Below are 13888 nucleotides of genomic sequence, written 5' to 3'. Positions count from 1 at the left end.
CACCAGGCAACTGTGTCGGCCAGGAAATCTGCTTTGAATGTGGCTTCTGGCAGATGCCAATATAATTATTGTCCTTCTGCTTCTCATGAGATATTGCCAAGTTGGGGAAATATTTCAGCCACGTCGCTTCTCTGTTTTAGCTGGCTGTGCTATTTCTAGCCGCAACACAATATCAGATAAGGGCAGCCTGGCAGTACTTGAGGACCTAGATGAAATGCATAGGTTTGAAGTAGAGCCGACAGGGGTTGAATGAAGACATATACCCCTGGATAATCACCGTTCAGTCTCTGTCTGGTTCTCTGTCCACAGATCCATATTTATTTTGTACATGGAAAGAATATAAATATTACAGAGGAATTCTATTCCCAACATCCCTAATTTACATTATTATAGCGGGGGTTGTGTGCGAGTGTGAACACACAGTATGTGCTAACCTGTTGGCAGTGGAGAACAGCGATAATGCAAGAGAATAGCTCCAGCGAAATGCTCACATTTCCCAAGACACAACACAAACAAACATAAACAAACCTGTTGGCTCAACCTGCCCAACATGGGCTTCAACCAAGCACGCTCCTGCATCTGGACGAAACCCAACACAGTTCAGCCATCACACAGAGGATATATACATACATTGATTAGAAACATTAAAATATGTCCAGAGGGTGGACTGAAAACAACAAAACTAACAATCACTAATAAAGACTTTCAATCTTTTCTGGTGATTGCTTGGGTTTACACTCAGTGACAAGAAATATAAACCGTCTAAAAAACCAAAACTGGATTTGAATCGTAGACAGCAGAACTAACGAGGCTTGTGGCTGGATATTTGAATGAAATGTTGCTCCACCAGTGACTCCATCTCTTAGACAGAGCCTTGGTAAGACACCGCTCACAGGCAACAGAAGACCCCAGCTTTGGGGGGAAAAAAACAAACCAAAAAAAAACAAACATTTGCAAGCTGTCTCACCGTAGATACGATTTTGAGATACGCAATTACCAATTTTGAATGTAATAGTGTAAAAAACGTAGTAATGTAACAAATTAGTGTTGGCAGAGAGTAATAAATTAAGTAATATTACTTTTAAAGAGTAACAAGCCCAACACCGTCCATCTATGTAGATGGAGTTTATTTGGATACAGCAAATCAAATAATGCATAAAGTTGTAACGTCAGACGTCAGTGTTCTTTCATACGAAGAGCAGACAGTCACACTGAGCCAGACAGAAGCCTGCTACACAACCTAAGAGCCACAGCCTATGCACAACAACACACATTAGCTTTCCTGCTAATGTCTCCTCCTTATATAAATTACAAACATGAACACACTTCTTGTCCTATGCCGTTTTGCTTTTTTTTTTGCAGCAAAGGGCCACAGGTCAGAATCGAACCAAGGCCACTGCGGTAAAGACTCAGCCTTTCATACGTGGGGCACACAATCTACCAGTCCAGACCTTTGCTTGTCACCAAACAAACATGGACCACGGAAAAATGCACTGCTAACATCTGTTTGAAGATTAGATAGCTGATAAGCTGCTCAGCTGCTGCACATCAAACAGCATGCACACATTTACAAATGCCTTTTTGGTCTGGTCGGGTGCTGGTTGGTGCTGACTCTTCAACACCACTAACAACATGCTGTCTGCCCATGATGTGAAAGCTACAGAGCAAGTTTCTACCTTGCCTCTCGTTCCCTACGGTGTATCATCGGCACTCTGGCAGCCTGCCTTCAGCTGTCAATCATACAGACACATACACACCCATTCAGCCAGCTGAGATGAAAAGTAGCATTTCTGATATTCCCCCAAAGACCATTTTCTTCCTTTTAATAATAAAAACTATTCATCGTAACTTTAAAAAAATCACATCGACATTATTTTTGACAACAAAGAGGGATGACTACATATGATTTCATTTGGACATTAAAATGTTGAACTTGAACAAAATAGAGATAAGTCCGCGGGCACAGACCATTCCAAGTAATCACAAGTCTACAATGTAACACTTAATGGCCTGATCCCCACAAATCCCTGATAGCAATCCACCTGAACACCTTTGAAATGAACTTGAAAGCAGCATCAGTAAAAAAAGGAACATCCACCTATAAACCTTAAGCAGTCTTGCAAAGCCCTCATGTCTGCATGGTCAGCTTTGATACCAAGGCACTACGGGTCCCTTGTTGAGTCACTGCCACAAAGTGTGACAGCTCTTTCAATCATGGGCCGCCGTGGCATGGAACAAGGATTTGTAACTTTCTGGTCGCTGAGTGAATTTACTATATACATAATGTGTAGTTCACCTTCCCAGCATATCAAATAAAACTCCTGTGCACACTTTACATTTCAAAGCATATGGACTGCAGCATATGGAGCACTGCTGCTTTTCTAAAAAAAAAAAAAAAAAATTGTTTTTTGATCAAATATGTGTGGTATTTGAGAGGAAAAGGGCGGAAGAAGATTTGGGCTGGATTGGGGTCACTGGTTAATTAAAGCCCCTACAAGGAACTTTCATTTTGAGTTGATTTTGGCGACCCTGTGGACAAAAACGGTAGTGTTTTGCCGGAATGAAGCCTACATTCCCATGAGCTCTAGCGCGTATTGTCGTAAAGACGCTTACCTGGCTCGCACATGTGTTTGTTTTGGGGATGAATGAAACAACAAGACGGGAAAACTTTGCCCCCTCTCCTATCGGGGATCCCAGCTCACCTCTGCCGCACCCCAGCTCCACCTCTCAGGCGTAAGCGCCACTGACGCCGGGGTAAACGCAGTGGTCGGCTGGTAAGGATGAAAGCCTGTTTGGCGAGCACTTCCACGGCTTCTTGGACTGAGTATGGAGCGGTGCCTCGCCTCTTTATTTCTCGGCACTCGCTGGACCCTGTCGGCGCCTGGCTGGTACCTGTCGTCGGCTCGGATGAGGTGTTCCAGCCCCGCGGCCCCTGCTCTCCTCATCCACGCTGGCGCGGGGTGAATCTGCGCAACCTGCGGCCTCTGTGTGTGGCTCCCCGGACAGCTAACGCCGTGGACCCGCCGGCTCCTGCCAGGATTGGGCTGGTAAATGCTAGATCGCTAGTGAACAAAACGTTTATCCTGAAGGATTTCCTGACTTCCCGAGGATTGGATTTTCTCTGTGTGACTGAGACGTGGCTGACTGTTGGTGACTCCAGTGCTTTCACAGAACTTTTACCCGATGATTGCTGCTATTTTAACTCCCCGCGGACGTCGGGTCAAGGAGGAGAAATAGCGACTATTTATAAGAGTCAATATAAATGTAAGCAGCTAGGTAAGATGAAGTGTGCCGTAGAGTGCCGTAAATCGTTTCGTCCTGGAAGCGACCTGGGGCGGACCCGGAGACAGTTTCCTTAAGGTAGTAATATACACTGTATAGAAATAGCTTATCTTCACACTGATGGTCTCATTTGCTGTTGTAGGTCACGCACAGACATCAGCAGAAACGAGAGACTTTTGCATATCCAGTTAAAAGTTCCTTGTAGCGGCTTTAAGTGACTTGGTCATGTCGCATTTTACCAGAATCAGAAATGGTTTATTGCCGAGAAGGATTGCAAATGCAAGGAATTTGACTTAATGATTTGGCGCATAACAAAAAGCACAGGGCAAAGGTATAAAGACGTGACATAAAAACAAAAAATACAATATGCAAATATATAATACTACATACAAACATATAGGGTTTTTTTTATTTACATACAGGGACTTGAGTTGTGTACGATCAGTAACAGTAACACTAAGAGCCCTAATGATGATCTCCTATAGTTTCTTCTCTGTATAATTGTTTTCCTTTTCCAGACATTGATTTAAGGAATTATAAATTCTTGACATGACAGCTTCATACATTTGATCAGCGGGGGGTTTTCTTTGTCAAACATCAAGGAAGTATGTTCTTGAGACTAATGCACTCCACTGGGAGTTGAGAACGAGTTATTGAATTGTGACAGGATGTAAAACATAATGAGATACTGACAGCGTGAAAGCAGGCGCACTTACGGGGCAAACGCACTGAAAGCGATAATTAATACACCTCATTTAAACACACGTCAATTGATGCTCCTATGGTGCGCTGCGGGCACTAGACTTGAAATGCCAGCGCCACACAACCAGCAGTAATTTTGGAAAAGGTCACTAGTTAAGCAAAAAAGTTTTTGTTGTTAACACATACCCCCGGTCATTTTCTTTATCGTTCTACGTGAGTATCGTTAGTGTTGTGCGCTCTTGATGCACGTCCACCTTTCTGTCTCTCAGTCTCTTCTTCAGTCTCTCCTCCTTTATTTGTACTATATTGCTCAGTTTGTACTGAAAACCTGTGTACATCTGTATTATGATAATGTGACATCTCTGTGTCTGAGGAATACAAATGATTGCATTGACCTAATGAAGCTCTCCAAACAGGTTCTCTGCCTGCCAAAAAAGACACTTTGGTCGCTGGGTCCTTATTTGACACTCCAAAATCTCAACAAGGTTGGAGTAGGGTCATCAAAGCGGTTTGACGTGCTTCATAACACTTTTGGTGTGTGGTCGGCCATTTAAAACAACAGGTGTACTTCAAAACGTGTGCGTCAGACTCTATTAGTGTGTTTGGGCCTCGAGGCAACGAAGCAAGCGAACATATGTATGCCATTACACACATACACATGCCCGCAAAAACAGAACAAAACAAGCCTCTGATTGCTACAGAAGAAACTCCACGCAGTGAAGGACATCATCACTGATGCTGAATAATATCCATGCTGAATCTACATTCTCATTGCCGAGGCCTCTTCAAAAGACTGTGGGAACATCTCAAGTCTGACAGAAGCACAGCCTGACTCAGCGCCCCACAACAGAGAAATCGATGGGAGTTGAAAAGTTTATCTTCTATTTTTATAGCTAGCCATGGCTTTACTTAAAGTTAAAAACAATCCTCTTAGCAAAAAGCAATAGGTTATCATCCAAGGACCTCTCTGTTGTTTTAAAGGCATTATTTTGGCATTTAAAGGATAAGGACAGGATAAGGATGGAGTTATCTTTTAATGAATTTCACCAAGGAGACCAAAACCAACAATGAATTTATCTTGCAAACATCTGTTAACTGTTTAGCCACATGCTGATACATTTTATTCCTGGAGCCAACTGTTGCGTTAGATGAGAACTTTTTATGTATTGGGAAAACATTTAGTCAGGATTGTGCTTCCATATTTATACTGCTTTGCTAATTAACAAGCGCAGCAAAAACTAGAATCAGCACCTCGCGGTTGTATGCCTCCACAAAACAGTCAAGTAACAGATTACATCCATGTCCGTCCAGACTCATATGTAGCCATGACAGTTGACGATGCTTAAACTATGGATGCTGCTGCAAAGAAGCCACATCTAAAATGGATGTTTCATACACATCCTCAACCTGGCAGCACAAAAGATCTGTACAGTCTCCACAGTTTATGAGTTATGATGTTGAATAATGGCCAGGAAAGTGTTTTTGCAGGGCACTGTGATGTCACAGTGAGGTGTACCTTTGACCTTTAGATATAAAATGCCATTACTTAATCATTTTATTCTATAAGCCTTTTTATGTGAAATCTTGTCATAATTAGCGTATGAATGAGTTATGGCCAAAAACATGTTTTCCAGGGTCACAGTGCCCTTGACTTTTAACCACCAAAATCTAATCAGTTCATCCTTGAGTCCAAGTGGACTTTTGTGCCAAATTTGAGGAAATTCTCTCAAGGACTACTTGAGATATTTCGTTTACGAGAATGAGATAGATGCAAGGTCACAGTGACTTTGACCTTAAATCACCAAATCTAATCAGTTCATTTTTGAGTCCAACTGGACGTTTATGCCAAATTTGATTTAGATTACGCATTTATAAGAATGGGATGGAAGAAGGAACGAACATACATCCGTATGAAACCCGAAAGCATCATGCATCTGGCTACGGCAAGGCATGGAGGCATTATAAACTATGGGACTATTATCACTTCACCAACTTTAAGCAGCTGAAGACGACAAAATGTGCAAGAATAGGAGCGTAGTCAATGGCGTGTTTAATTGGGTTCTTATTATTATTTTACTTGTACTTATCTATACCCATTTCCATTTGTTATGTTCTCTCTTCTTTTTATCAGTTATTAAGGGAGTAGAATTAATAAATGTACATGTCTGTCTACATTAGTGTTTGAGGGCACAAGAAACAGGGAAAGCAACAGAGGTGACATCTGGCTTCATATCAATGCTGTTTCCTGAATTGGTTTTATTTCTCAGGATGTTCTACTGATGTGCCTTCAATATCCTAGGGTTAGGTTTGACTGACATCCCGCATCACTGCGTCTTTATAAGCTCAGTTTGTTCAAATTCATAAATTCAAGTAAAATTTTGAATATCAGAAAGGAAGATTGTGGAGTGTGGAGGTGAACTGTAAAAGACCAAAGCAATAAAAACCCAAGTACAAAGTGAAGAAGTTATTCGCACCTGCACTGTGTTGGAGCAGAGCCGCAGTGACATCAGCATGCCTGCACTCTGACGTCAGCACCAACCTGAGAGGCCGACCTTTTGAGCGCTGCAGGCTTTTTGTTTTGATTGTCTTTGGGTCTGTGTGAGCAGGGCACTTTTTTGTTTTTCATGTGGCTGTCACCACCTCGCCTCTGGTCACTCTCCCTCTTTCCCACCACTTTTTAAAAGCAGTCATCTGTCAGCTCACTGTTTAGTGTCACTGCATCGGACTGCCATAATGCTGTTTGTACAGTTACTGTTTTCTGACTTTAATTAGCTTGTTATGATGCTCTGGCACATTTGACTGATTGTTCAGTGGTTGTGTGAGCACAAGCAGCAGTTGTTTATGTGACCATGGCGGACATGGACTCAAAAGCCCAATCCCATTTCTTATTTTTCCCCCCAAGCCCTCATTTTTGAGTGCCCATGTGCTCCCTGGAACAGAGGTACAAGGGGTAATGGCTAGAATCTTCCCTCATGAAATGGGACAACCCTCTAAGACCCTGATCCGTCAACAGTATATGTCAATGGCATTTACATAGACAGATGCAACGATGATTATAATATTATTATCATCATTAATCTAATGACAAAAGAAAAGCATGGACACAATTTGTTCACAAATTAACTTTCAAGCTATCAGTCGATCAAAAAAGTCATCAAATAAAAAAGAACATTTCTTGATTACCAGGCTGCTAGCAGTGCTCTGTAGGCTGGCATTGGCAATCTGAGCCGCTACCCTGCTTGTCTGCTTTGATATTAGAGGAGCAGTAACAAGTGCGGTAACTTTGCTGCTGGAGTTAAAGTTAAATATCAGGCCTCATAAGGTCAAAGTTACCGAGACAGGCATACTACTAGTGGGTTTTTTTTTGTTATGCTTGATATATAAAAAAAAAAAGAAGGTACATAATATGCTGGCATGACATTAAACGAATAAAATAGTTATGATAATTTTTAAATCCTCATTTTTTGTTGCTTGTGCTGCCATCTTGCTCATGATTTCTAATGACACTCGGTTTGGAGCGTGCCTCTGAAAACCCCGTTAGAGGGCCATGTTAACCCTTACACTTCACCCCACCCCTCTATCCCAACAAGAATCAGGACACCCTTCCTCTAGATGTGAACACGCACAACAGGGGGCTAAGGGCTATTCGGTAGGGGCAAGGCATGTATTATCAGTAGGGGTGGGGGATTCTTCAATGCATCACTATGCAGATGTGGGCAATTTGGCATTTATTTACAAATGTCAATAAATGACATGATGTTAACTGATCAAGAGAGGAAGAACTCAAACTCTTGGGGAGTGCAGCACCCGGACAGTCTAGAGTTAACAAGGCAGCCGTTGCGAGCATGTTTTAATTTAATATCTAAATAATGATATTTGCGGGATGAATGTGAAGTAAGTTGCGAATACTTTTTATGCAACAACCCAGAGACAAATGTTGCCAGAGCAAAGCAGCGGTAACCAGTTACGTAAACAAAAAAGACTGGCTGACCAACACACACTGCAGCATTAACTAACTTAAAACACCTCTGTGAAGAAGACATTAACTCTCTGCTCAGTCCATTTCACCTTAAAAAACCCCTTCGCCTGGCCTGCTCAGTGTCTTGGCTTTACTTGGAGCTAAAAGTGCAGCAGAGAAGCTGCCCTCTGCTGCTGGAGACATTAAAACAACACAGTGGAGCACTCCACCTCCCCCTTATTTTGTTACTGTAACACAGGCAGGAGACTGTAAGATGATTTCATTTGAATAAATTCATTAATTAACGCAGTTAACTTTTAAAATTAAAAGGCTGTGAAGCATTTATTATTCAACAGTATGTAAATTACAAACTATTTCCAGGGAAATACTACAGTATGTAAACACTGGACACTACGCCAACATAAATATCCCACAAATGGATACAATCTAAGTGGCACTTCCAAGCTAGCAGTATGCAAGCATTTGGGCTATAAAGTTGATGCGAAAAGGGACCTGGACAAAAGCCATATTTTATGCAAGTAAATTGATCTGTTTATTTAGCTATGGATCACTACAAACACACTTACTATGTTTTAAAAGTATCAAGCAGTCACTCAAAAAAACAATAAATCATATATAGAAATTTAAAAAATTTGATGCATCAATATGTATCTATGATTGTTTTATAATCTTAGAGTCTTAGCTCTCTGAATCAGAACCGAATGGTGTGGTGCTTGGAGTTTCCCACACCTAATTATCAACTGGGCACTTAGGGGCCTTTTGGCATGCACCAACTGTACTGCTGACAGTAATCAATAACTGGAGAGTAATAGACAATTAGCTTAAGTTACACCAGTGCATTGCATGGTTAACATTGCTTTCAGACACCACTTAGGTTGGAGAGTGAGCTCAAAGGCAATAAAACAAACAGCCATTTAAAATAAGACTTACATAGCTGCCTCAAGTTTCACTATTATTGCTTCAAGCCTGTGTAACGTTAGTGAGGCAAGATGCGATTTATTCAAGAGTCATACGCTTCCTTACAGTGATGCAATTAAAATAATACTGCATACAAAGAGTCCAGAGGAAATGATAAAACACCCGTACGGCACGATGCAATCCAAATCAATATCCCTGCAATACAAAACTTCCTTGGGGAAGCCTGTTACATTCGATTTTTGTTGAAACTCTGTCAGACAGGAGATGACTCAGCTCTGGTTATTTTTAAGGCTGTGGCTGATCTGGTGTTCTATAATGTTGCTCACATACTAATACATTTGAGTGCAAATACTGTGAGGTTTTATGAAGGCAATCTGATGCAGTCCAACTCCTCTATGACAGTTGGAGCAAAAACTCGACATTAAAAAGCTTCAGAAACGTATTCATATCAGCTTTTTGTGTTATTTGCCCAACTTGAGCTGGTATTTTTTCTTGAGTAGTAAATATTTAATGATTTTTTTTAGTTTGTGTGAATCAAACATGATACTATGAAACAGAAAATACCATGACAAATGGAAATGCAATTGAAGACGTATAGAAAATTTGTGACTGTGTGACTGACACATACCTGTGATGGCTGACTTGCAGCTCTCCAAGAAGCTGATTCTTGAACCACTGGTCAAAGTCCACATTGTCAAACAGCTCATAAGCTGCCAGCCCCACTGCATTGTATACTGCGGACAATACAAGGTACAACAGTAAAAAAGATCATTATCATTTCGTCACAGTTTCCACAGTAGCACCGAGAAAAGTGCAGTAAACAAAAGTCTAAGTTATGAAAAAAGTTAAAAAGACATACAATAGCTCCATTCAAAAAAAGATGGCTTATGGTCCTGAAGTGAGGCGCAGAACACTAAAATGTGAGTCATCGTGTCATTGACAACTTCTTAAAGGAAATAGCCGCATTATGTCCCCTACAGGACGTTCTTGTTTGACGTTTTTAAACACACATAGACATTGAAAGAAAACCTGACAAGTGATGCAAAGGTTTGATTATTTTATGTGAGCAAAAAACCTCAAACTCATGACTAGAGAATACAATATCTGAAAAGAAATGCTGTGGAATTGTTGGCTGCTGAAAAGCTGACACTGAGCTGCAATCCTGGATGGACAGCCAAGAGCTAAACCTTGCATTGCAATAGCTGAATAGCTGGAAGCTGGACTGTATTGCTTCATGTATAGCTGAACAACAGCTGGCTTAACTTGGTATGAAAGAGCAGCTGAAAGAGTATAAAGAGTTGGAATAATGGGAAAAGGATAAAGGGGGCAAAATATAGCGTAAGCCATGAAAGGTGTTTAAATGACAGTTCTAGTGTAAGGACTTACGTCAGCTTAAGTGTACAAAGAAGGAGATGAGGTGTCACTCAAATGTCATAGTTGGAAAAGGGTAAACCATCAGCTGAGGTCTAATCGTGTAAACACTTCAGCCTACTCGAGAAACCCTGGTAAGCTCCTGTTACCTTGGGACAACCTATTCACAGTTCAGCGATCTAATGTTCCCTTAGTTATGCTACCATGGGCACACTTGCATGTGTTTCTCCTCAAATGCTGATTATATGTTATGGTTTATGTGTGTCAGATTGTAAGATGTGCGAGTGTGTTGGTGTAATAGCAGCAATAATGTAGACTGCACTTGAAAGACAACAGGGAAAAAGTTGAAGGATGAGATTAGAGAAGAAGATGACAGTATGAAAACAATATAATATCGTCAGATAAAGGGAGAGAAGCCATTTGAGTGGAAGAGATGCTTCCTGTTACTATTTATATTTTATCTTTAAAGGTAATGAAACTCTGATGTGGCAAAAAGAATAAAGAGACAGGAAATAGACAAAGACAGAAGGGAGGAGATTTAATATTACTTTAATTCTCTATTAATAAGTGAGGCTGGGATAGGTAGTATATTGGGATCTACTGTATCTTTAAGCACGTGTTTGTCTCTTTCACCTTTGCAACATAGCTAAAATCAGGTCTCAGATGCAATCAGCAATCCTAAAATTCAAGCATTTGTATCTACCAGACTGGATTGTCATAATGTCATGCCTGTGCTATGCCAGTGCTAGAAGTCTTCAAATGGTTTAGAACGCCACAGCAAGAATCCAAAACTAAAACTAAAAAAATGTGATCCTATCCCATCAGTTATAGCTTCCCATCATTGGCTCCTGATCCATGTCGGATCAAATCTTTTAAGTGCTTCTAATTTCTCACAAAATTGTAAATGTCCACATCACTTCCTCCCTGACAACTTGCCTTTCTACCTGTCTGTCCTTAAACATTATCCTGCAATCTGCTCTCAGCATACAGAGCCCCTGTCTGTCCCCAGAGTTCAAAAGAAGTCAGCACAGCCACAGAGTTTTTTCCTATCATGCCCCTTTCCTCTGGTATACCCTATCTATGGACACCAGACATTCTGTTTCTGTTGAGGCTTTTAAATCCAAACTCAAAACTCATCTTTTACCTTAACTTTCAATTAGTTGCTTATTCTTTCATTATTCGGTTGGCGGGTCGGTCTCAGTCTCAATGTATAATTTTATGCCTGGTAGTCCTGCTGACAAAATAATATGAACTTTACACCACTGCCTCTCAATAACCCCCTGTTGTTTGTGTTCCACAAGCACTGTTGTGTGCCTCTCTGTTTCTGTGTCTCTTTCTCCCTCCCTTTTTCTTTTGACTCAGGTTTCTCTGTGTGAGACCATCAGCCATCCTGGGACCTCTCTCTAGCCCTTTTTAAATAGGAATTGTGCAAATTTGCAGGAAAGACCAATCAGTTTTCGTTCAGCATTGGCAGTATAAAAACAAAATCGGGGAGTGCAGCGAAATGCCGCCTATAAAAACAAAATCGGGGAGTGCAGCGAAATGCCGCCTGTCTACTTTTGTTCATACAGAATATGCCTTTTTCGGGGCAATGGGGGGCGTGAGCAAGTAACAAAACGTGTATCTCAGCATGTGACGTAAACAGTGACGTACTCCGAGGGAAGCTGCGGCTGGTCAGTCCTTCAGCAATTTTCTTGTAAATTGGACCGTCCTTCACCGTCCCCGTCATTTAATGGTTAATGGCCTCTTTGTCTGCGAGGGCAAGGAGGGGGCGCAATTCCTTGCTCTTCTTTACAGTGCCTTTCAGGTCTGCGTTTCCCTCTAGCTACTAGCTGTTCACTCCTGCTATCAGCTGTTTCCTGTTAGTTCACCACCAGTGGCTCGCACGTGCGGCATCATCAACAGCTCCTCCCACAAGTCACTTCAGTGGTGGAAGGGCGTCTCATTCTTTTTAAACCAAAAAGGTTCCGCCATTATGTTTACCCCTACGCGGCGGAAAATTGGGCACCTTGGATCAACTCGCCAATCCGGCTCTGTGTGTCTAAACGCTCGCAGCTTGCCTGCAAAATGGCCCAACATTTGCCGAAAACCTCCATGAGATTCTCTCTCAGTGTGTGTTTGTGTCATTCCCATTTGTCTGATCATTTCTGTTCTTGTATAATCTGTATTTAACCAGGTAATTCATTAAGAAAATGGTGGCCTGGTATCACGTGCTTCAGCTTTGCTTCTTGTGTTTGTGTAGCCGGTCCTCTTTCCAGGCTACATGGTGGAGAGATGGTTGTGTGGCTCAGGCTCGAGCTGTTTGGTGAAACCTGGAAGCTGCTTGACATCCTCCTGGATCCACTTTTTACCTATGTTCCTATGTTCACATTTAATGTTTGAAGTTTGTCATATGGATTGTCTGTATTTCATTTTTATTATGATGTCTGTCCTGTACACATGACATCTATCCCTCCTCAGTTACGCACCCTGAGGTTTCTTCCATATTTCCAAGCTGAAGGGTTTCTTGGGAGTTTTTCCTTATCGGAATCAAGGGTCGTGAAGGACAGAAGTGTCATAAGCACTGCAGACTGTGAAGCCCCCGCAAGGCAAATTTGTGACTTGTGACATTGGGCTATATAAATAAAACTGACTTGATTTGTGTGTGTGAAAGGAAGAAAAGCCAAAGCAAGACAGAGATATAAAACACTGCAGGTGTCTCTCGGCGGAAAGATCCAAAAACTTATGGAGCAGCTAAACACCTCTCAGACATATCCTCTCTCGTTTATCATGACAAAAAGATGGATACATGGAAGGACAGTCAGAAAAGATGGATGGTCCACAGGTGCTGATGCAGTGGCCAAAGTCCTTATAACAAAAAACAAAGCTTTGAGGGGCTACTATTTATAGGTAAATAAAACTGGCAGGACATTTGAAACTCTCGAGAACAGTAACACAAGCATTTTTCTTCTGTTTCCTTCCTTCCTTGGAGGGAAGACTGGAGTGAAAAGGCAGCTGAGAGCTCTGTAGTGTGTGGGTCCTCACCATTCTTAATTCTTTTTTAGTACTTTATCACATTTGTTTTGTTGTTGAGAAAGTCCTTTGTTTGTTGTTCCTGACAGAGTTTGGCCTGCCTTGGAGGTAAAGTATAGTTATTTCCTGGTCTACAGCCCTGGTTTATTATTCTGGCTTTCCAAGATGTGATGTTCATAAGTTTTCAGTGGTCCAAAAGGGCCTCTCAGAGAGCTAATGGCGTAGTGAAATATACTTACTCAGTTCTTGTGCACAGTGTTTCAGAAAGGAGAAGATAAGCTGCTGCCAGTGCTGCACTAAAATGACAAATGTGGGACTGATACCAGGGCTCCAAAAATATGTAAACACCTCATGGATGTCTGCAGCAACTAAATTAAAAGCTTTGGTTTATATTTGGTTGAATGCCAGTTAGCAACATTTGTCAGCTATAAAAAGTCTCAGCAGGCTGTCTTGATTTTGTAGCAAATATGGTTGTTACGTAGCGCTGTCTGTTACATATGACAAATCTCTCTGTACCACATAGGGTGGGCTTCTGTGCCTGTTCCAGTCTGCTGCTCATTAAAGCGAAACAGTATAGATGGAGTGCTGCTCAGGTAGGGAAAAGGCGGCCCTCTTTGGAGATCC

At 41.6% G+C, this 13888-nt stretch overlaps 1 protein-coding gene across 1 annotated transcript in view; it reads right to left on the bottom strand.

The window, feature by feature from the left end:
• The window catches only part of ipo11 (importin 11), a 189367-nt gene that overhangs the window by 118461 nt on the left and 57018 nt on the right, over nt 1–13888 (bottom strand). Inside the window, exon 15 of the mRNA XM_050050741.1 lies at nt 9510–9615. Within this exon, the coding sequence (XP_049906698.1) occupies nt 9510–9615 (106 nt within the window). The remainder of the gene's footprint in view (nt 1–9509; nt 9616–13888) is intronic.

The sequence above is a fragment of the Epinephelus moara genome, chromosome 8 (genome assembly GCF_006386435.1).
Source record: "Epinephelus moara isolate mb chromosome 8, YSFRI_EMoa_1.0, whole genome shotgun sequence".
In the NCBI taxonomy this organism is placed as follows: Eukaryota; Metazoa; Chordata; class Actinopteri; order Perciformes; family Serranidae; genus Epinephelus; species Epinephelus moara.
This window is presented reverse-complemented; position numbering and strand designations above follow the sequence as displayed.